At 47.7% G+C, this 25,328-nt stretch overlaps 1 protein-coding gene across 8 annotated transcripts in view; it reads right to left on the reverse strand.

The window, feature by feature from the left end:
* akt3a (v-akt murine thymoma viral oncogene homolog 3a) overlaps positions 1 to 24,869 on the reverse strand; it is a 522,194-nt gene extending 497,325 nt beyond the window's left edge. For 3 of the 8 annotated variants that reach the window (XM_038815276.1, XM_038815325.1, XM_038815286.1), the window contains exons 1-2: positions 24,566 to 24,868; positions 23,128 to 23,273 (exon numbers count right to left, since the gene is read on the reverse strand). In XM_038815276.1, coding sequence (XP_038671204.1) covers positions 23,128 to 23,173 — 46 coding nt within the window. In that variant the 5' untranslated portion in view covers positions 23,174 to 23,273; positions 24,566 to 24,868. Of the gene's footprint in view, positions 1 to 23,127; positions 23,274 to 24,565 lie in introns of those variants that run through there. The other 5 variants (XM_038815267.1, XM_038815331.1, XM_038815257.1 and 2 more) reach the window with 4 other exon arrangements.
* Positions 24,870 to 25,328: the final 459 nt, after the last annotated feature.

Genomic DNA, 25,328 nt, shown 5'->3' on the forward strand with positions numbered 1-25,328 from the left:
TAGGTTCTTGATTAATAAGGCGATCAGGAGTTATGGGGAGAAGGCAGGAGAATGGGAATGAGAAAAATATCAGTCATGATTGAATGGTGGAGCAGATTCGATTGGCCGAGTGGCCTAATGTCTTCCCAAAGAGATCACATGGACCATTTACCTGTAAAGCCAATTAGTTTCCAAATAATGCAATTTCTACTCCAATCACTAAGACAGCAACTAAGACATTGCTCCCAAACTGAACTACCTCTTTTCCAAACAGCCACTATTTGTTTTCTTTCCTTTTGCAAACTTTTCTGCCACACAGTATTCCCCCACACCCAAACAGTTTGCTTTCAACCTTCCCCCTCCACACTCCATTAACATAACCAATTCTTCCCCGTACTACAATCACTCAACTGTATCATTCTTTGGATTTTTGACTTTATTCTAAGGAAAGTATCTAGAATTAGTTCATTTATATTGTGAAATGTTAAAGCTTGTTTCATAGGCTGGGAGGAGGCTAGTCTGTTTTAGAGGCATTATTTTTAAAGTCACAAAGTCGGTCAGGCAGCAATCTGCTGCATATAGCTGAGAGGGCGAGACAGAAAGGAAACTACAGGAAGAGGGGAGAACCCTGGGCTGTAGGGCAGGATGCACAGATAATTCTATTTAAGCATGATGATTTAACTGGAATGGAGAATGTTGGTGCAAATCTTGCTGTCCACAATCTGCATTCGGAGATTAGAGAAATTCATGTGCAAAAGAGATATCTGGCTCAAATCACAATTAAGTATTTTTAAAATATTCCAAGGTTCTTCAGAGACATAACCAAAAACAAATTTGATTGAAGGCAAAAATATTGGTAGGGTAACTATAAACGTGGTTAAAGAGGTGGATTTTAAGAGAGATTAAAAGAGAGAAGGTGCAGCTTCAGAAGGTTTTTAAAGAATTTCTAGCACATGGCCAACATGGCTTATGACTCAGCTGCCAATGTTGGAGGAAAGGGAAGGGTGGGGGGGGACCAGGTAGCATAGGATATTCAAGAGGGAATTAGATGATTATCTGTAAAGGAAGAATGAGGGAGGGCAGAGGTGTGGCACTAGGTAAATTGGTCTTCTGGAGAGCCTGCGCAGAGACAAGAGAATGGTTTCCTCCTGTGCTGGAGCAATTCTGTGATTCTTGGAGCAGCTACACTTTGGGTGGGTGAACAATGAAATAATCGATTGATCAGTAATATTTCAACAATAATATTTAATTTCAAATTCATCCAAGCTAAAAGCAGAGGCAGGTTACGAAGATGAAAGTAGTCTTTGGATGGAGGGAATATTGAGACAAAAGCCCAACTCAGGGAAAATAGGGCATCAGAGACACAAACAGTGCAAGGTCAGCCTAAGACAGCGATAAGAGTGTGGGAGGATTACAGATCCAGTCATCCAAATGTTGAGATGTGGAAAATTATTATCCATTCAAGACTGCATTTCAGAAAAGCAGAGTGAGAACAGAGGAGGTGTAGCTTGACAAGGAGATGATGGAAAGGTAGAGCTTGATATCAATGCACATTTGGAACATCTGCATATGTTGTCAGGGGAGTAGCAACTAGGTGAGATAAAGTACTGTGACCAAAGATAGATCCTTGAAGGACACCAGAGGTAACATTGCAAGTGTTTGAAGGGAACCCATTGCTGGAGTTGTGAGCACAGTCGCATTGAGTATGACAACAGAGGATAAACATTGAGATGAGGTTGTAGTTTGTAAGGACACATGGTGACAACAACATTTTTGTAAGGAAAGGGATCAGATGAAGAAATTATTTGTGACATCAGCTATTATAACGCAATGCAAGTCAAATCCCATGAAAAAAAGACATTCGGAAAACAAATGTTTCCCTTTGGTTTACTCATTAGAAACACTTAAAGCTGTAATTAATACATTGTTTCTTGTTCAAGCTGAAATTGAAATAACTCTGAAATTTTGAACATATTATTTTGAATTAAAATTCGAATTTAACAAGTAGCAAAAGCTGTTTTTCCCCCACTTAGCCTAATGACAATTTTCTTAAACTGTTTAACAATTTAAACCAGCTGAAACTGTGGAGAATGAAAACAACCCTTTTTGATTTAACTGCACAAGAATTCAAATATTAAGACCAATTACAGAAACCACAATTATTACTACATCTAGTTTATTTTAGGTTTGACAAACAATTCAGTATTCATGTCCAACGGTAGATTGTGGGGACAAAAAGATTTGAAACAATTTAATCCCCTTCCAAAAGCTAGTTAGGCTATTAAGAGGAGTTTACCAGATAATTGGATTAAGTTATAATTAGCATCATGGTTCCAGGTAATTATTTTTTGTGGAAAAACTACAAAACTGTAACAATGATAGCCTTGTTCGATTATCCATGTTTTACACCCCTAAATGACCAGTGTTCATAACCCAAGACAAGCCATAGATGCACCAGGCACCCACGTGCAAAGCTGACAAAACTCAATATAGAGGCCAAAGCCATTTGGTTCATGCTCTGCAAGCTTCCGGCTCTTGGTGTTTTTTTTTTTAATTTAAAATGCTTTATGATTTGTTACTGGAAGGAGCTTTGATGACCATCTTCCTATAATATTACTGCTAATCATTCTTGGATTATGGAGTTTGGGATGCAGTCAAAGTAAACATAGTAAATAAATATACTCTGAACAAGTTACCAATATTGTCTTTTCACCTCTGACCAGGTTACAATACAAGTCAGATTGTTGGAATGAGAGTCTCTTCCCTCTTGGCTCAAAGGCTTCTACATGTAAGTGAGTTTAGCAATCTCAATCAAGTTCTCAACCAGTTCATGCCCAAGTCCAAAACTTAGAAATCTTTCCGGAGAATCGCACCCCAATTGTGGTAGCAAGTGAGAACTGCCTCAAACTTCCCGGCACTCAGCCCAGCGTGGTCGGCAATGCTATTCAACATTCATTGGTCCATTTAACGAGGCCCCATGGGTTTCTCGCCAGCCGATCCACCAGCACCACGCTCGCCAGCCCCCCAATAACAAGGTCGAACAGGACAACTCTTCCACAGCCAACCCCAAACAGCTCACCACAATGGCACCAGGGAGACCAGCCCCAAGATTCAGGGATGCCAATCTGGCCATACTCCCAGATGCAGTGGAGGCAAGGAGGAATGTCCTGTTTCCCACTGGGTCCCGGAGGGTCCGTCACAGGGCAGCCTGTGCTGCGTGGGACGAGGTGGTAGCGGCTGTGAGCACCGAGTGCGAGATCAGGAGGACTGGCCTCCAGTGCTAGAAAAAGGTCAATAACCTACACCGGACAGCATGAGTGAGTCGACACCAACAAGATCTTTCCACCCCCATGCGGACATCTCCCCCCCCCACCCCCAACTCGCCTTGGGACCTCTCCCGCCTTTTAACCCCCCCAAACCCTTCCGTCACCCCCCCCCCCCCACCCCACCATGAACCACGCGTTTGACTAAATGCCCTCTGTCTCCTCAGGGAAAGCTCGCACACAACCGTCAGGAGAGAGCCCAGACCGGCAGTGGGGGGCCGGATATAAGAATAATCACCCCTTGCACAGACCCTGGGAGGATAAGAAATGGGGTTGGGTACGGTAGCAATAACGGACCAGGCCATGTCCTAAGTGAATTGGACAAGTACAAGGGGCTCCACAGCCTCCAGGCCTGCCAGACCCTCGCAACTGCCTCCGGCTGGTCCTCCAGTTCCTCCCTGGCCTCATCTTCGAGCCCCCGCTGGTCCGGCTCATTGCACCTGGACTCTGCACTGGCATCATTAGCCAGGTCCTCAGTGGGTACCCCTTTTCACCTAAGAGCCAGCCACCCATCCTCGGCTGGGCCTCAAAGAGGCCAGGAATAACCGACTGTCCCAGGATGTAGCTGTCGTGGACACCTGGGAAGCATACACACACGTGCATGATCTTCATCTCATGGTTGCACACGAGCTGGATGTTCAGGGAATGGAACCCCTTTCTGTTGATGTAGAACACTCCCAGATGGCCGGGTGAGCGCAGGGCAACATGTGTGCCATCTATTACCCCCTGGACCTGTGGCACCCTGGCGATTACTGCTCAGGCATGTTGCTGGGCTTGGCCCATGTCAAAGATTATGTAGTTTTCCACCCGGCAAACGGGGTATCCATAACCTGTCGGGTGCACCTGTGGGTTGTGGCCCGAGATTCCGCACAGGTCCCTGCTCAAGCTCTGGAATGATCCTGAGGCATAAAAGTTCAGAGCTGCAGTGACCTTGACGGAGCAAGTGTCCTTCACCACCATGTGGTGCCAAGTCCATGAGGACACAGCAAAAGTGCCACACTGTCTCCTTGTTGAGGTGGAATCTCTTGCAGCACACACTGTCCGTCATCTGTTCAACCGACCAGCGATACCTGTGCACCCTGGGCCATCGCGGGACTCCCCCTCTTGGTCCCTCCTTGGACTGATGGGCGGCCGGGTCCTCAGGGCGTGGGATGGGCTCCGGCACACAGTCTGCCACCTCAAGCATCTGTAAACACTGCGGCTGCCACCATCTCGGGGTCTGGCCGCCCCAGCTTAGCAGCAGCACTACTAGGGCAAGCTCTGGGTAAAATAAATCCCAGCCATAACTTTCAATATTTATAAGGCATTGGGTGACGGTATAGACTAACAAAAGCAGTGGTTCCCACCAAGAGACCCTCCATTCCTTCACTGCTTCCACCCCCCCCCCCCCCCCCCCCCCCCCCCCCGTCCAGAAAAGCCCTGCCCATGCACACCCAGCCGCAGCGGACCCCCTCACCGGGCCAGAGACTCTGTACCCCGGACACCAGCTCATAGTTCATAGAATTTACAGTGCAGAAGGAGGCCATTCGGCCCATCGAGTCTGCACTGGCTCTTGGAAAGAGAACCCTACCCAAGGTCAACACCTCCATCCTATCTCCATAACCCAGTAACCCCACCCAACACTAAGGGCAATTTTGGACACTAAAGGGCAATTTATCATGGACAATTCAGCTAACCTGCACATCTTTGGACTGTGGGAGGAAACCGGAGCACCCTGAGGAAACCCACGCACGCAGGGAGGATGTGCAGCCTCCACACAGACAGTGACCCAAGCCGGAATCGAACCTGGGACCCTGGAGCTGTGAAGCAGTTGTGCTATCCATAATGCTACCGTGCTGCCACCTGGACCGGATGCTGGTCACCTCCCCGTACCACTCACCCACACTCTGACCATGCACATGTACCCAGAGCCGTGATCCCATCCTCTGGGTGTTCAGATATTGGCTGCTGTGTGTGGTGTTGCCTCCGGCAGTGTTCAGGCACAGTGTCCAGGCATCACGGCCTGATTGGGATGCTAGCCAATGAATCCCACATGCTGCATGCCCCGTCCACCCAGGGGAATCCACTTGGGTTGTGTGAAGTGCTCACAAAACCACGATTTTCAATTCCCTATTTGCAATAGCCTCAGCCACACGGCCAGAGGCCTCAGCAGTCGGTGGGGGTTTATGAGTGTTCAGTAAGGCAGACGGCCAGGGACAAGGGTTGCCCCCGGAATGGGGGCAGGAGTTGGTATGGTGGTGCCCCACTGACCCCTCCCCCAGATTCACGTTTTTAATAGAACATAGAACATAAAACATAGAACAGTACAGCACAGAACAGGCCCTTCGGCCCTCGATGTTGTGCCAAGCATTGTTCAAAACCAAGATCAAGCTATCCAACTCCCTGTCATTCTGGTGTGCTCCATGTGCCTATCCAATAACCACTTGAAAGTTCCTAAAGTGTCCGACTCCACCATCACAGCAGGCAGTCCATTCCACACCCTAACCACTCTGCGTAAAGAACCTACCACGGACATCCCTCCTATATCTCCCACCCTGAATCTTAGTTATGCCCCCTTGTAACAGCTACATCCACCCGAGGAAATAGTCTCCGAACGTCCACTCTATCTATCCCCTCATCATCTTATAAACCTCTATTAAGTCGCCTCTCATCCTCCTCCGCTCCAAAGAGAAAAGTCCTAGCTCCCTCAACCTTTCCTCATAAGACCTACCCTGCAAACCAGGCAGCATCCTGGTAAATCTCCTTTGCACCCTTTCCAGTGCTTCCATGTCCTTCCTATCATAAGGTGACCAGAACTGCACACAATACTCCAAATGTGGTCTCGCCAGGGTCATGTATAGTCACAGCATTACCCCGCAGCTCTTAAACTGAAGCCCCCTGTTTATAAACGCTAACACACTATAAACATTCTTCCCGGCTCTATCCACTTGAGTGGCAACCTTCAGAGATCTATGGACATGAACCCCAAGATCTCCCTGTTCCTCCACATTCCTCAGAACCCTGCCATTGACCCTGTAATCCGCATTCAAATTTTTTCTCCCAAAATGAATCACTTCACACTTATCAGGGTTAAACTCCATCTTCCATTTTTTGGCCTAGCTCTGCATCCTATCAATGCCTCTTTGCAGCCTACAACAGCCCTCCACCTCATCCACTACTACACCAATCTTGGTGTCATCAGCAAATTTACTGACCCACTCTTCAGCCCCTTCCTCCAAGTCATTGATAAAAATCACAAATAGCAGAGGACCCAGCACTGATCCCTATGGTACACCGCCGGTAAGTGGTCTCCAGTCTGAAAATTTTCCATCCACCACCACCCTGTCTTCTATGTGATAGCCAGTTACTTATCCAATTGGCCAAATTTTCCTCTATCCCACACCTCCTTACTTTCTTCATGAGCCGACCATGGGGAACCTTATCAAACACCTTACTAAAATCCATGTATGCGACATCAACTGCTCTATCTTCATCTACACACTTAGTTACCTCCTCAAAGAATTCAATCAAATTGGTGAGGCAAGACTTACCCTTCACGAATCCGTGTTGACTATCCCGGATTAAACTGCATCTTTCCAAATGGTCATAAATCCTATCCTTCAGGACCTTTTCCATTAACTTACCGACCACCGAGCAGGCCTATAATTACCAGGGTCATTCCTATTCCCTTTCTTGAACAGAGGAACAACATTCGCCTCTCTCCAGTTCTCTGGCACTATCCCAGTGGACAGTGAGGACCCAAAGATCAAAGCTAAAGGTTCTGCAATCTCATCCCTTGCCTCCCAAAGAATCCTTGGATATATCCCATCTGGCCCAGGGGACTTGTCGACCCTCGGTTTTTTTCAAAATTGCTAATACATCCTTCCTCAGAACATCTACCTCCTCCAGCCTACCCGCCTGTATCACACACTCATCCTCAAAAACATGGCCCCTCTCCTTGGTGAACACTGAAGAAAAGTATTCATTCAACGCCTCTCCTATTTCTTCTGACTCCATGCACAAGTTCCCACTACTGTCCTTGACCGGCCCTACCCTCACCCTGGTCATTCTTTTATTTCTCACATAAGAGTAAAAAGCCTTGGGGTTTTCCTTGCTCCGACAAGGACTTCTCATGCCCCCTCCTAGCTCTCCTGAGCCCTTTTTTTTTTAAAGCTCATTCCTTGCTACCTTGTAAGCCTCAAGTGACCCAACTGAATCTTGTTTTCTCATCCTTACATACTCTTCCTTTTTCCTCTTGACAAGACATTCAACCCCTTTTGTGAACCATGGTTCCCTCACACGACTATTTCCTCCCTGCCTGACATGGACATACCTATCAAGGACACGCAGTATTTGTTCTTTGAACAAGCTCCACTTTTCACTTGTGCCTTTCCCTGACAGTTTCTGTTCCCATCTTATGCTCCTTAATTCTTGCCTAATCGCATCATAATTACCCCTCCCCCAATTATAAACCTTGCCCTGCAGTATGACCCTATCCCTCTCCATTGCAATAGTGAAAGACATCGAATTGTGGTCACTATCTCCAAAGTGCTCTCCCACAAACAAATCTAACACTTGGCCCGGTTCATTAAAAAGGAGTACTAATTGATGCCAGCATGACTACTTGCTGGGGAGGCTGATGAATCACGGGAGGCGGCTGGATATACGGTTGTTCCTTCTAATTCCATAGGAAATCCCAGTGTTTCCCAACAGGAAACTCTGGATGAACAGGGATATCCACTGCTTTCTGAAGTCTAGGTCTGAGTCATTCAAGTCAGGCGACCCTGACCTATACAAGAAAGCCAGATATGATCTAAGGAGATCCATCAAAGATGCCAAAAGACAGTACCGGACCAAGCTCGAGTCCCAGGCTAGTCACACAGACCCCTGCCAACTATGGCAAAGTCTGCAAGACATAACGGGCTACAAGATGAAAACATGTAGAATCACCGGCTCCAATGCACCCCTTCCTGATGAGCTCAACAGATTCTATGCACACTTTAAACAAGAGGTCAGCGAGAGCAAGCCCTTCACCCCAGAAGCCTCGGATGAACTTGCATCGGAGATCACCATTGCAGACGTCAGAGCACCCTTCTCGAAGCTCCACCCTCGGAAAGCCACTGTCCCGGATGGGGTACCTGGCCGGCTGGCAGGGGTATGCGCAGATATCTGGGGTATCTATCTGCTTCACAAAGAGGACCATCATCCCTGTACCAAAAAAAGACAAGCAGCGTGCCTTAATGACTATTGTCCAGTGGCTCTGACATCCATCATCATGAAGTGCTTCGAATGGTTAGTCATGGCACGAATCAACTCCAGCCTCCCGGATTGCCTTGATCCACTACAGTTCGCCTACCACTGCAACAGGCCCACAGCAGACGCCATCTCCATGGCCCTGCACTCTACCCTGGAGCACCTAGATAACAAAGACACCCATGTCAGACTCCTATTTATTGACTACAGATCAGTCTTCAACACCATCATTCCTATGACACTCATCTCCAAACTCATGGCCTTGGCTCCTCCCTCTGTGACTGGACCCAGACCTTTCGAACCCACAGGCCACAATCAGTAAGACGAGGCAACAACACGTCCTCCACAATCATCCCTCAACACCGGTGCCCCACAAGGCTGTGTCCTCATTGTACGCCTATGACTGTGAGACCACATTCCCCTCCAACGCACACGCGCCCCCCCCCCCCCCCCCCCCCCCCCCCCCCACCCGGCCCACCCACCGACGACTCTACTTTCTCAGAAGACTAAGGAAATTTGGCATGTCACCTACAACTCTCACCAACTTCGACAGATGCGCCATAGAAAGCATTCTTTCTGATTGTATCACAGCTTGGCATGGATCGTGCTCTGCCTAAGACTGCAGGAAATTACAAAAGGTAATAATGTAGCCTAATCCATTACACAAACCAGCCTCCTATCCACTGACTTCCCGCTGCCTTGGAAAGGCAGCCAGCGTAATTAAGGACCCCACGCACCCCAGACATACTCTCTTTTACCTTTTTCTGTCAGGAAAAAGATGCCAAAGTTTGAGGACACGTACCAACCGACTCAAGAACAGCTTCTTCCCAACTGCCATCAGACTTTTGAATGGACCTACCTCATAGGGGCAGCATGGTAGCATTGTGGATAGCACAATTGCTTCACAGCTCCAAGGTCCCAGGTTCGATTCTGTGCGGAGTCTGAACATCCTCCCCGTGTGTGTGCGGGTTTCCTCCGGGTGTTCTGGTTTCCTCCCACAGTCCAAAGATGTGCAGGTTAGGTGGATTGGCCATGATAAATTGCCCCTGGTGTCCAAAATTGCCCTTGGTGTTGGGTGGGGTTACTGGGTTGTGGGGATAGGGTGGAGGTGTTGACCTTGGGTAGGGTACACTTACCAAGAGCAGGTGCAGACTCGATGGGCCGAATGGCCTCCTTCTGCACTGTAAATCCTATGATAATCTATCTATGATATTAAGTTGATCTTTTCTCTACATCTTGCTATAACTGTAACATTATATTCTGCAGTCTCGCCTGCCTTCCCCATGTACGGTTTGTATTGTTTGTATAGCAGGCAAGAAATAATACTTTTCACTGTATACTAATACATGTGACAATAATAAATCAAATCAAAATCAAATCAAAATAATTGTATGGAAATGGGGACGAGATCCCGATTTCGCTTCGGGAAGCAGGCTGGTTGCATCGCAATCTGTTTGCCGCCTGGTGCGGTTCTCGTTTTCAGCCTCTCCCACTATTCACCGGCCTCGTTTCACTCGAATGAGAGCGCAACAAGGCCGGAGAATCTCCAAACATTCACCATAAACAGAATGTTGTCATCGCTTTTATTCATAAGCAATAAAAGACAACCCAAGTGGGAAAAAAATGCATATTAAAGCATATCGTTGAAACACAGAGCTTAGAAACACAGAGTTGAAACACAAACATCATAGAGCTTCACTGCACCTTAATGCTGACATGGGATAACAAAAGTGGAAGTATTCCATTTCCCAGCACCAACATCACTCAGCTTCATGCTGTGCAGAGAAACTTTTTTGCATTTTCTAGTTTAAATTTGTGTGTTCTAAATAACCTATATTGAGTGCTGATGTCACGATAAAGGAAAGTCAAATCTTAGAAGATTGTTCTGGAATCTGATAGCATCAAAAACTGCAGTATCTGGGATCTAGACATTACAACAGAGCATTTATTTCAGCTGCTGCATACAACTGGGCAAAGTAACTGCAATCTAATTCCCAAATGATTTGTTTAAACGCAAATTCACAAACATGTCAGGAGTTCATTCTGATTCCTAAGGATTCTCAACTAAATTTGCAATAATCATTTTTTGAAATTGCAGTGCAGTTATATAGGCCATTAGTACAAAGACTAATACTGAACTCGCGTAGATGTTAAAATATCAGCATATGGATTTAAATTTATCCAAACAAAAACAATTCTAACCAAAGCAATTTTAAATACTGTATTCTCTGCTGCAAGCTGACATCAGATCATTACACTTCAAAAATCTATTAATATACCCCTGTAGCCAATAAGTTTTGAAACATCATTTATACTGCTTAGAAGCACAAAATAGCATGACAATTGCAGCTCCACATATCAGAATTTATAGTGCAAAAGGAGGCCATACGGCTCATCGAGTCTGCACCAGCTCTTGAAAAGAGCAAATGTGGAAAAGTGAGAGTTTATGCACTTTGATAGGAAGAATAGAGGCAGAGACTATTTTCTAAACGGGGAAAGGCTTCTGAAATCTGAAGCACAAAAGGGACTTAGGAGTCCTAATTCAGTTCTTTTTTTTAAAATAATTTTTATTGAAAAATTTGAATTTATACAACACACCATAGTAAAATACCAAAAATAACAAGAATATTAGCAATCATACACATTCGCCCCACTTCCATGAACAACACAGCATTTTAACAACAACGCAAATTAACACAATATAAAGTTACAGAATAGAAACTACAGGGCCCCCCCCCCTGGTTGCTGCTGCTATTGATCAAGATACCTATCTTTGAGCCAGGAAGTCCAGAAAAGGCTGCCATCGTTTATAGAACCCTTATATTGATCCTCTCAGGGCAAATTTGACCCTTTCCAATTTTATAAATCCCGCCATGTCACTGATCCAGGTCTCCACACTTGGGGACCTCGCATCCTTCCACTGTAGCAGGATCCTTCATCGGGCTACTAGGGACGCAAAGGCCAGGACACCGGCCTCTTTCGCCTCCTGCACTCCCGGCTCTACCGCAACTCCAAAAATCGCGAGTCCCCACCCTGGTTCGACCCTGGATCCACCCCCTTCCAGAATTCTTCCAGTGCTGGGCATGCCCAGAACATATGGGCGTGGTTCGCTGGACTCCCCAAACATCTGGTGCACCTGTCCTCACCCCCCAAAGAACCTACTCATCCTAGTCCCGGACATGTGGGCCCGCTGCAGCACCTTAAATTGGATGAGACTAAGCCTCGCACATGAGGAGGAAGAGTTGACTCTCTCCAAGGCATCCGCCCAAGTCCCGTCCTCTATCTGCTCCCAGAGTTCCTCCTCCCATTTAGCCTTCAGCTCCTCCACTGACGACTCCTCCACCTCCTGCATTACCTTATCGATGTCGGACACCTTCCCCTCTCCGACCCACACCCCCGAACGCACTCTGTCCATCGTCCCCCGCGAGGGCAGCAGAGGGAATTCCTCTACCTGTCGCCTGGCAACCGCCTTTACCTGCAGGTATCTGAACATGTTCCCTTGGGGAAGCCCAAATTTATCTTCCAGTTCCCACAGGCCCGCAAACCTCCCGCCAATAAACAGGTCCCTCAATTTACTGATGCCCGCCCTTTGCCACCCCCATCCTTGTTCCCCGGGATGAACCGATGATTGCCACCCAGTGGAGCTTCCATCAGCACCCTGTTTCCCCCCGATGCTGTCTCCACTGTCCCTAGATTCTGAGGGTCGCCGTGACCACCGGGCTCATGGTAAACCTCTTAGGGGAGAGCGGCAACGGCGCCGTTACCATGGCACCCAGGCTCGTACCTCAACATGACGCCATCTCCATTCTTTTCCACGCCGCCCATCCCCCCTCCATCACCCATTTACGCACCATTGACACATTGGCCGCCCAATAGTACCCCAGAAGGTTGGGCAGCGCCAGCCCGCCTCTATCCCTCCCTCGCTCCAGGAACACCCTCTTCACTCTCGGAGTCCCATGTGCCCACACAAAGCTCAAAATACTGCTAGTCACTCTCCTAAAGAAGGCCTTGGGGATAAAAATGGGCAGGCACTGAAAGAGGAACAAGAACCTCGGAAGGACCGTCATTTTGACGGACTGTACCCTCCCCGCCAACGACAATGGCAGCATGTCCCACCTCTTGAACTCCTCCTCCATCTGATCTAAAAGTCTGATGAAATTATGTTTGTGAAGAGTCCCCCAGTCCCTGGCCACCTGCACCCCCAGGTACCTAAAGCTCTCCCCTGCCCGCCTAAGCGGGAGCCTACCAATTCCTTCCTCCTGGTCTCCAGGGTGCACCACAAACACCTCACTTGCCTAAATTTAATTTATAACCTGAAAAGGTCCCAAACTCAGCTAGCAGCTCCATCACCCCCGGCATCCCTCCCATCGGGTCCGCCACATACAGTAACAGGTCATCGGCATACAACGACACCCTATGTTCCTCCCCACCTCGCACCAAGCCTCTCCACCTCTCTGAATCCCTCAACGCCATCGCCAGCAGCTCGATTGCCAATGCAAACAAGGGGGACAGGGTGCAACCCTGTCTGGTCCCTCGGTAAAGCCGGAGGTACTCCGACCTCCTCCCATTCGTGGCCACGCACGCCATCGGGGCCTCATATAGCAGCCTTACCCATCTAATGAACCCTTCACCAAATCCAAACCTCCCCAACACCTCCCATAGGTACCCCCACTCCACTCTATCGAAGGCCTTCTCCGCATCCAGCGCCACCACTATCTCTGCCTCCCCCTCAATCGCCGGCATCATGATGACATTCAACAATCTCTGCACATTCGTGTTCAGCTGCCTTCCCTTCACAAAACCTGTCTGGTCCTCGTGCACAACCCCTGGCACACAGTCCTCTATCCTGGTGGGCAGGATTTTTGCCAGCACCTTAGCATCCACGTTGAGGAGAGATATGGGCCTGCATGAACCACACTGCTGGGGGTCCTTGTCCCTCTTTAAAATTAACGAGATCAGCGCCCGCGACATCGTCGGGGGCAAAGTCCCCCCTTCCTATGCTTCATTGAGTGTCCGCACTAGCAAGGGGCCCACTAGGTCCACAAACTTTTTATAAAATTCCACCGGGAACCCATCCGGCCCCGGTGCCTTCCCTGACTGCATCTGCCCGATCCCCTTAACTAGCTCCTCCAGCTCAATCGGCGCACCCAACCCCTCCACCTTCTCCTCCTGCACCTTCGGGAAAGTAAGCCCATCGAGGAACTTCTCCATTTCCCTCCTCTCCCCCGTTGGCTCCGACCGGTACAGTTCCCCGTAAAAGTCCTTGAAGACCTCATTCACCTATACCCCCTTCTGCACCACATTCCCACTCTGGTCTCTCGCTCCAGCAATTTCCTTAGCCGCATCCCGCTTGCGGAGCTGATGAGCCAGCATCCTACTCGCCTTTTCACCATGTTCGTACACTGCCCCTTGTGCCTTCCTCCACTGTGCCTCCGCCTTTCTAGTGGTAGCAGATCAAATTTAGCCTGCAGGCTGCGCCTCTCCCCCAACAGTCCCTTCTCTGGTGCCTCTGCGTACCTCCTGTCTACCTCCAGCATCTTTCCCACCAGTCTATCCCTCTCACTCCTCTCCCTGTGTGCCCGGATGGATATCAGCTCCCCACGAATCACTGCCTTCAGGGCTTCCCAGACCATCCCCACCTGAACCTCCCCCGTATCATTCACCTCGAGGTACCCCTCAATACTTGCCCGGACTCTCCTACACACCTCGTCCTCCGCCAACAACCCCACATCCAACCGCCACAACGGGCGCTGGTCCCGCACCTCCCCCATCTCCAACTCTATCTAATGCGGAGCGTGGTCGGAGATTGCAATGGCCGAATACTCGGCCTCCTCCAAATCCGAATCAGTCCCCTACTCACCACGAAGAAATCTATCCGAGAGTAGACCCGATGTATGTGGGAGAAGAAAGAGTACTCGCGTGCCCTCGGCATCACAAACCTCCATGGATCCACCCCAACAATCTGGTCCATAAACCCTCTCAGTACCTTGGCCGCCGCCGGCCTCCTACCCGTCCTAGAGCTGGACCGATCCAGTGAAGGATCCAACACCGTATTGAAGTCCCCCCTCCCCCATGATCAGACCTCCCACCTCCAGGTCCGGGACCCGTCCCACCATACGCCTCAAAGCCCGCATCGTCCCAATTTGGGGCATACACACTAGCAAGTACCACCTTCTCTCCTTGTAGCCTGCCCCTAACCATAACATACCTACCCCCCTTATCCGCCACCACCTCCAATGCCTCAAACAACACATTTTTCCCCACCAGAATCGCCACTCCCCGGTTCTTCACATCCAACCCAGAGTGGAAAACCTGCCCCACCCATCCCTTCCTCAGGCGGACCTCGTCCGCCACCTTCAGGTGGGTCTCCTGAAGCATTGCCACATCTGCCTTTACCCCTTCAGATGAGCAAGTACCCTCGACCGCTTCACCGGCCCATTCAATCCTCTCGCATTCCAGCTGACCAACCGGATCAGAGGGCGTCCCGCCCCCCTCCCCCGTCGACTAGCCATAGCCCATCGACTGCCCGCCCCAGGCCAGCACCCCCTGCCCGACCCAGTCCCCACAGCGACAACACCTCACCTCTGTCCCCCCCCAGCCCCCACCAGCTCCTTCCTGACCCTACCAGCAGCAACCCAGTATTCCCCTTTTCCCCCCCCCCCCTTCCTTCCCCCCCAGGCTAGGAACCCTCCCAGCTGCGAACCGTCCTCCATTGTACTTCCGTGGGTCAGCTAACTTCTGCTGACCCCGGAAACTCCCGCCAATAACCTGACCCCTCCCAAAGTGGGATCATCCCCCAATCTATCCTTCCTCCAGGCACCGCTCCAGCACAGGGAAGAACCAGTTAAGGCCCCGCCTCCCCGTCATCGTCTCTGCCCCCCAGCGTGGGAAACCAGAGGAAAGCCCGCACTTTCGCACTGCCCCACCACACCCTTCTGACGCAGCTCCCAAATACCAGCCCCACTCCATACCCCCAACCCGACATAGAATACAACAAACCCTCCCAACCAGGTACAAAACTCAAACAATGCCCCACAGCAAAAAAAAACATAACAGAACAACACCCCCATAAATAACCATATCAAAATTGCAAAAGTACAAAAAAACAAAAAAAGAAGAACACAGCAACAGCAGAAACCAACAATAAAGCATTACAACCGACCCCGCAACCCCTAGTTCAAGTCCAGTTTCTCCGTCCGCACGAAGGCCCACGCCTCCTCCGGGGAATCGAAATAATAATGCCGGTCCGAATAAGTTAACCACAGGCGCGCGGGCTGCAACATTCCGAACTTTATCTTTTTCCTATAAAGCACCTCTTTCGTCCGATTGAATCCAGACCGCCGCTTAGCCACCTCCACACTCCAATCCTGGTAGATCCGTAATACCCCATTCTCCCAATTGCTGCTCTTCACCTTCTTGGCCCAGCACAGCACACACTCCCGATCACTGAACCGGTGGAACCTCACCAGCACCGCACGCAGGGGTTCATTCTCGTTAGGCCTCCTGGCCAGTACTCTGTGCTCCCTCCAGCTCCAAGGGCAGATGGAAAGACCCGGCCCCCACTAGCGAGTTCAGCATTGTAGCCACGTAGGTTGTCAGGTCCGACCCCTCCAGCCCCTCCGCAAGACCCAAGATCCGCAGGTTTTTCCGCCTCATGCGGTGATCAAGCACCTCGAAGCGTTCCTGCCACTTCTTGTGGAGTGCCTAGTGTCCCTCCACCTTACTCACGAGGACCACGGCCTCCTCCTCTCGTTCAGTGGCCTGCGTCTGCAACTCCTTGGTGGCAGCACCCTGGGTCGTCTGAATCTCCGACAGTCTTCTGCTCATTTCCTGCAGAGAGCTCAGTACCTCAGCCTTGAAGTCTGTAAAGCAGCGCAGGAGAGCAGCTTGTTGCTCCTGGGCCCACTGCTTCCACTCCTCTGGAGCTCCGCCGGCCGCCATCTTGGATTCCTTCCCCCGTTTTATCTGGGGAGCTGCTGCTGGTTTTTCCCCCTTTCCACTCCGAGTTCGAGTCATGGACTGCGGGGAAAGTTGATCAGCACGCCTTCTCCCACCGGGAGACGTTGAAAAATTTCCGTTTTGGGCTCTAAAAAGAGCCAAAACGTCAGTTTAAAACGGGAGCTCCCAAATGTGTGGCTTCCTACGTCATCGCCGCCACCGGAAGTCCTACTTCAGTTCTTAAGGTTAACATGCAGGTTCAGTTGGGAGTTCATAGAATTTACAGTGCAGGAGGCCATTCGGCCCATCAAGTCTGCACCGGCCCTTGGCAAGAGCACCCTACTTATGTCCAAGCCTCCCACCCTATCCCCATAACTCAGTAACCCCACCTTTTTTTTTGGACACTAAGAGCAATTTAGCATGGCCAATCCACCTAACCTGCACATGTTTTGTACTGTGGGAAGAAACCAGAGCACCCGGAAGAAGCCCACGCAAACATGGGGAGAACGTGCAGACTTCGCAGTGATCCAAGCTGGGAATCGAACCAGGGACCCCGGAGCTGTGAAGCAACTGAGCTACCGTGCTGACAGTTTATCTTTTAATAAATACAAAACCATAAAACGAAACAAACAATTAAACACAGCAGCATCAACCCAACCCTTAACAGCTGATGGTGACTAGCTCTTTAAAGAACACAATAAAAGGCCGTCATCTTTTGTAGAACCCCTCAATTGCAGCCATTAACATGTATTTAACTTTCTCAAGATGTAGGAACTCCACGAGATCCCTCCAGCCATACCGACGCATTGGGTGGAGAAACTGACCGCAACTCCAACAGAACCCACCTGCGTTCAATCAACGAGGCTAAGGCTAAAACATCTGGCCCATCTGCAACTCCGGCAGTTCTGACACCCCAAATATGACCACTAGGGGACTGGGCTCCAAATCCATCTTTAAAATCTCCAACATGGTGCCGAAGGAGATCCAAAATCTCACCAGCTCAGGATACGCCAAGAACATATGCACATGGTTTGCTGGACCCCACCCATAGTGCTCGCACTTATCTTCCACTTCCTCAAACAACTGACTCAATTTAGCCTAGTTAAGTGTGCCTGATGTACCACCTTTAATTGTATCAACCCTAGTCTCATGCATGATGAAATGGCATTCACCTTACGCAAGGCCTCACACCATATCCCCTCCTCTAATGCCATCCCCAGCTCCTCTCCCACTTTGCCTTAATCCCCACTAGGGACAGTATCAGCCACCATTATCCTCCTGTAAATTTCCCACAGTACTCCTCTCTTTCAACCCCAAGAACGTCAAAACCCTTTCCAACAGTGAGGAGGGCAGTACTATCAGAAACAACAGGAAAATGTTCCTCGCATTGTCCCTCACCTACAGATACCTAAAGCTTTCCGCTTATGAAAACCCCAACTTCTCTGACACCTCCTCCAGGCACATGAACCGCCCCTCCAAAAACAAGTGCCCCATACCATCCACCCAACCCTGAAACCTGGCATCCAGGCTTGCCGGCTGAAAACACGTCATCACAAATCAGCACCCGCTTCGACATCCTACCTAATTTAAAATGCTGTTGAAATTGACGCCAGATTTTCAATATCGCAACCACCACCAGATTACCAGAATACTTCCCTGGAGAGAATGGCGGTGTGGCCATTGCCAGAACCCGGTCCTCTTACATGAGCCCGACTCCATCTTCACCCACACTGCCTCCTGGTCCCCACACCAACCCAACACCTATCCTGCATTCGTCGCCCAATAGTAGTAGATCAAACTCCCTGACTGCCGGGCTCTTTGCAGACCATTTAACAAATCCTAGCAGCTTACCTGCCCAATTAAAGAACAAAATCAGCCTCTCCACCCCCACAAGAAATGCCTCTGGCAAAAAAAATGGTAAATATTGGAATAGGTACAGAAAACGTGGCAAAATGTTCATCTTCACGGACTGCCCTCCGCCTTAACCCTACCAACCAGGCTCATAAAGTGTAACTTATGAAGCAGAGCCCAATCCCGCACTACCTGCACCCCTAAATACATAAAATGAGTACCGGCCTAACGAAATAGCAACACCTTCAAATTAGCTCCTTTCTCTGATGGGGTAACCACAAAACACCCACTCTTCCCCAGATTTAATTTATGCTCTGAGAATTAGCTTCAACAGCGCCATTATGCCCCCCCCCCCCCCCCCCCCCCCCCCCCACCACACACACCCACTGGAGGCATCAGATCCAAAATGTACAGCAGCATATCATCAGTATACAGGGACACCCGATGTTCCATCCTTCCACCCCCCCACACTCAAATTCCTCAACACGATGGCCAATGGCAGCGGGGACATAGGGCATCCCTACCTAGTTTCCCTATATGGCTGAAAATACTTCAAGCTCATATTATTTGTGTGAACACTAGCCTTAGGTTCCTTGGATAACAGTCTCACCCAAGAAACAAACCTGGGCCTAATCCTGAACCGCTCCAAAACCGCAAACAAATACTTCCACTCAACCCGGCGCCTTAACAGTCTGCATATTTCCGATTGCCTTCCGAACTCCCTCCGCCCCAGTGGCTCCTCTAACCCTTCCCGATCCCCCTCCTCAATTGTGGGACACCCCAACCCCTCGAAAAACTCTCCCAGATCCAACTCATTTGGGATGGTGGGGCTGTCATTTGAGGAGAGACTAACTTGGTTAGGATTATATTCATTGGAGTTTATAAAATTCTAACAGGATTAGACAGGGCAGATTCAGAAAGAATGCTCCCGATGATGGGAGAGTCCAGAACTAGGGGTCATAGTTTGAGGATTAGGGGTAAACATTTTAGAGCTGGAGGAGAAATTTCTTCACCCAGAGAGTGGTGAATATGTGGAATTTGCTACCACAAAAAGTAATTGAGGCGAAAGCATTGTGTAATTTAAAGGAGGAATTAGATATAGCTCTTGGGGCTAAAGGGATCAAGGGATATGGGGGGGTGGGGGGTGTGAAAGAAGCGGGATCAGGGTAGTGAACGTAATGATCAGGAATGATCATAATGAATGGCAGAGCAGGCTCAAAGGGCCAAATGACCTCCTGCTGCTGCTATTTTCAATGTATGTTTCTACGTGATTGTAATACTGTTACATCTGGTTCCAGCTTCTCCCTGTTAAACTGTCCATATATTGGGTCTTTGGTCTACTGATCTTCATACCCATCTACCAAAGTACTATTTACTGGAGCATTATCAAACAGTATATTAAGTTTAAGACTTACAGGACGGGACGGCATAGTGGCGCAGTGATTAACACTGCTGCCTCACAGCACCAAATACCCGGGTTCAATCCCGGGTCACTGTCCATGTGGAGTTTGCACCTTCTCCCAGTCTGCGTGGGTCTGACCCCTGCATCCCAAAGATGTGCCTGGTAGGTGAACTGGCAACGCTAAATTGCCCCTTAATTGGAAAATAAAAACACCCAGGCTAAAGAGACAGGGTGGGTTTGATTCAAGACATTTTTTTACTTTTGTAAAAGGTTTGAATTTAAAGCTAAATGCATTCAGCAAACCTCTATGTAAAAAAAGGAAAATAGTTACACATTATTCAACGTGTTTTTTTCATTTGTAGAAAACAAACAAAACATCAAGACCGAGGTGCAGTCAGGAAATACTAAAATTAAACCAAATTCCTTGTGTCTGGAAAAGTGGAGTGACTAAAAAGGTTGGGACTGTGCTCCTTAGAGCAAAGAAGGTAATGCATAAATTTAATGAAATATTCAAACTTCAGAGATACTGAAAAAAGTAAGAAGTTCCCACTGACCAGTACAAAAATCCACAAGAGAGATGCAATATTCATTATGCCACAAGTTCATATAATCTTAGGGCAGCATGGTGGCGCAGTGGTTAGGATTGTTGCCTCACAATGCCGAGGTCCCAGATTCGGTCCCGACTCTGGGTCACTGTTCGTGTGGAGTTTGCATATTCTCCCCGTGTTTGCGTGGGTTTCGGCCCCACAACCCAAAGATGTGCAGGCTAGGTGGATTGGCCACACTAAATTGCCCTTAATTGGAAAAAAATGAATTGGGTACTCTAAATTTTGTTTTAAAGTTCTTATAATCTGAACTACCGCCCAAAAGGCTGGTGAAACAGATTCAGGAACTTTCAAAGGGGATTGGACATATACTTGAAAAGTTTTTTTAAAAAGCAGGGTTATGGGGAATGAGTAGAACTGTGGGGCTAATTTGATAGTTCTTGCAATTTGTTGGCACAAGCACAATGCGTGGAATGGATTTCTATACTGTCAAATTTGATGATAAAACAAAAAAATTGCAAGATATGTTGAATACCTAAAAAAAAAAGCAATTTATTTTAAATATAAAACGCTTGCTAAAAGGAAGCGAAAGCAAGTTTTGAGCACATCAAATATTAGCCCTTTAAATCATGCGCCATTATGTACTATGAAATTCTGCTAATTTGTGCAGATTGCCATTTACCCAAGTGCCAGCTAAAAACTAGAAACTCCAGATTTAATCCTGCAAGTGTGACTAACACTCGTGTTTAGAAAATTAAACAATTGAAGTGAAAAGTGTAAACTGTAAAATAATTCTGTAATGCCTCAGCAGAGTTCAAAATACAGAGACATAATCAAATACACCCTCAAGGCCATGAAAAATCAATGACAGGGACGTCAAATGAGAGAAAAGTTTCCCGGGTATGTGGGAGCTGTTCCTCCAATCACAGATTCAGTCGCTCCCATACTCACTGCCCCAGCTCCTCCAATCACAAGTCCCCCTCTCCCACTCAATGCTCCTCTGGAGATAGAATCCATGATTGGTCCTCTCAGGAAGCATGGAGCAGAAGTTCAGCTTCATTCAGAAAAAGAGGTGTTTGGGGGTTTTCTGTATCAAACAGAGGGCATTGGTGAGTGATTCCGCCTATAGACATTCTCAAAGATTATGGCTGTTTAGTGAATCATTGGTGCCATGAATTTTCACTTGAATCTTTTGCATTCTAATATTTCAGTAAATTGATTGTAAAAAAAAATGTAATTCAGCCTCTGTCAGTGATGCAAATTAACTTTAATAAAACATTAATAATAGCTTTCAGCAAGATGTGAAGAATTTTTCAAAGGGAAAACATTATGTATGGCCATGGGAAAAACATTGGGGGCAAGTTGGGACAAATTCAAAAACTCCCAAAGAGCCAGTTCATCCTCTGCTATTTGTGCTACCTTACCTATGTAAAGGAAACCCTAAAAATAACAAATACAGAAGGTCATGTTACCACATGACTGCATCAGCTAATAAAGTTAGTAAGAATGAAAATAGAGCCACTGAAAACCAAAAAAATATTTTGACCCTTAGGTCTCAGAACAAAAATTAGGCTCATACTGCAGATGCTAAATCTGTTGGTTTTACCTTAATTTCCCCTGCAAATACTTATTACAGTAGCTGCTTTTCAGTTTCTATAATAAACCAGTTGCAAAAAGAGCCAGATGATCGTTTTAAACAACAAAAAAATTACAGCTCAAAATACTTGATTATATTGCAATTAATATTTACATGATCAATTTCCTGGAATTATCCTTTTCAATAGAAAATTGATTTACATATTCAACATTAATTCTGCAACACTAGTTCATAATTTCATGATTTGCAAGAGGTCAACACTGCAAATCCAATGTCTGCATTAAATATTATACATAGGTAAGATTGAAATCTAATGGTAAAATGTTGGCAAATAAAACAGATTATGAATGTTTTACGTAACAAGTGTCACATTTCTGCTTGCATAGCAGACTATAGACCTCCTTCAAGATTAAAAGCAATCACAAATAATAAAGGATTCTGAAACAACATAAAACAAAGTACATTTTTCAACAGAAGTGCATTCTGAGTGTCACCAATGTTTAAAGTGAATCAATGTCAATACTTGTAAAAGTAAATTAGTAAAAACCTTGATAGCAAAATTAAAACGTGCATCTACTATTGCCAGTGGAATTTACCTCTTCTATCCAATCACATGCCTAAATAGAGCTACGAGAGCGCTATGGCGACTCCTCCCTTAAAACAGCAAGACTAGATATTACAATTAAAACACCAGTGTTAGACAAATGCACAACCCCTCCACAGGGAGGAAAGTCACTTAAGTAAACAGGAAATTATTTTGCCATTTCCAAAATCCCTAATCACATTCTATTTTTAAGATCACACAAGCGAATAAACATAAGACACTAAGGATGAACGGCAAACATTACATTTCAAACTGAACATAAAAATGGATCGAAGCCAAAACTAATACACAAACAGATGTTTCCTATTTTGAATGCTATCGAATAAGTGCGCAACTGAATAACGGTGACTCAAAGCAAGTTTTAAAATCTGATCGAAAATTATCTTGAACCGGGTCAAACACTCCAAATTAAAAATAAAACAGGTTTACATGCCACAAATTAAGTGACTATTATGTCGATTACGTCAGCGTTGAAAACACGCTGCCGTGTACTGCTTTACATACGAAATTCCACTCAGATACTCTTTCTCCTCCCACCCAGTCTCATTCATCCCACCCAGTCTCATTCATCCTTACTTAAAATCCAGTTCCGTTTTCTAATTTGTTGACAATTTGGGAGAACATAAAGACTACAAGTAAAATAATAGCAACCTTACCTCTTTTCTGCACCCATCCTTCCTTCACAATGGTTATATCACTCATAATAGCGGTTCCCCCGAGCCCAGCTAGTCGACTTTTGGGACTGGCTCTGCCCTTCCCACCGCCCTCTCCTCAAGACAACTTCCACTCCGTTTAGCCACTGCTGTCAGGGAAAAAGAATACCACAACTTGAAGAAGAAAAATTACGCTCTTAAATGATCACATTATTTAAATCTCAGTCTTGTGATGCTTTAATGACATACTTTTATCAGAAAATTTGAAACTGAAGGAAACCAGTTTTCAAAACAGGCCTGAATATAAACTGGGGGTTGCATAAGTAGACTTGATTATATTAATTACTTCCATATACACAATTGGGAATACTATAAATGGTCGGTCCCCGACATTATTTCAGGTCAGTGTTGGGAAATTATTTTAAAACTGCAGTTGCGTATCGATTTTTATCGTCCCATTATTTTGCAGCCTTATTCATAAATTCATTCACTACCACCCCACCCTAAATTGTGTTGTATGGTATGTTTCAAAAATCTGTTTTAAGGCCGACCTTAAGTGTTTGTCCTCCATATTTGAGCCATAATCATTCGCAAAAAAAATAGTATGAGACGTAAACAGTTTTTTTTTAAATAGTAGACGCTGTGTAGTCGCGGTCTGTCTACGCCCTCCACCCAAGGCCATATACTTTTAAAGTTAAAATATAAACCCGATTTGATTAAACAAAAATAAGAAAGGGCACAGGAATAAACGCAGGTTACAGTCTGACGTGTTATTCCCCCCTCCCCCCCAAAAAAAAGCAGTCGCCGAATGTTTGAGCATCTCATTAAAACAAGATAAAACCGCGTCTGGCCAAATAAGCGTTTGGTTACGTTATAAACAATCGCCGCTTTATTTATTCTTGACCAACTGTGTAAAGACAAAATAAACCCAGAAAACGGGGGGGGGGGGGGCGCATTTCGTTCAAACAAACACACACAGGCCTTTACACCCACCAACATCCCCCTCCTCCCCCTCATCATCATCATCATCATCTAGATAAAATGAGCACTTGGCCAAACCAGACACACGAGATTACAAGGACACATCAGCAAATGATAAGTTATAGTCGGGGTACCCCCCCCCCCCCCCCGGTGTAAAGTTATTGGGGTTAGTTGGTAGTAGTTATGGTGATGGAGGAGGGCGGTGTATATAGCAAACTAGGCCAGAGACACAAACCCCTCCTCCTCCATCATCACCATTCTCCCCACCCCCCCACCAAAATAACCAAAAAATAAAAGTCTCCCACTTCTGTTTGCCCCACATACAACCGCCCACCTCAGGGCTCATCAGGAATATGAATGGATACGTGATAGGAAATACACCAAATGGTGGGGGGGCAGTGGAAAGGGCCGGCGCCCCATCCCGTCCAGTCCTGGTCCAGACATCTCCATCCTCCCTTACCTTTAACACTCAGTGCAGCGCCCGCCGGCCGGCTTCACCCGCCCGCCACAGCGACCCACACACACACCACACAGCAAAGCCGTCCTTCGGAAAACTCCGCTCCACTTCGTTATCCCTCCCCCTCCCACTCAGCCGGCCGTGTATTTTGATGGTGAGTGATTTTTTTTTTGTTGAATATATATATTTTAATTGCTTCAGAATTCAAACTCCGACTGCTTCTTGTTCTTGTTGACTTTGAAAGGAAAACTCCTGACGTCACCAGCGACGCGTCTCGTGCTCCGTCCGTTACTGGGATTTTTGTCGTCGTCCCACCCACACCCCCGCGCGCGCGTTGCGTCCGCGGGAGGACGTCTCGCGAGATCGGAGGCGCTGCGCTTCCGCTCTTCCTCCTCCCCTTGCCACGCCCCCTCCTATCCTTACCTCGCCCCCTCCTATCCTTACCTCGCCCTCGCTCCTTACCACGCCCCTTCCTTCCCCTTGCCACGCCCCCCTCGTTGCCACGCCCTCTCCCCCGCAGTCGCGCTCCCTTCTCCTGCATCGGCTCCGGCTCCCCTTGCCACGCCCCTTTCTCCCCATGCCACGCCCCCTCTTCCCTTATTTTGTCACGCCCTCCCTCTCCTTTGCCACGCCCCTTGTCGGCACCTCCCCTCCCTTGCCACGCCTCTTGTTTAGTCACTCCCTCTCCTCCTCCCCCGTGCCACGCCTTCTTGCCACGCCTCCTCCTCCCCTTGCCATGTCCTTCCACTGATCCTCATCCCTGGCC

The sequence above is a fragment of the Scyliorhinus canicula genome, chromosome 1 (genome assembly GCF_902713615.1).
Source record: "Scyliorhinus canicula chromosome 1, sScyCan1.1, whole genome shotgun sequence".
Lineage (NCBI taxonomy): Eukaryota > Metazoa > Chordata > Chondrichthyes > Carcharhiniformes > Scyliorhinidae > Scyliorhinus > Scyliorhinus canicula.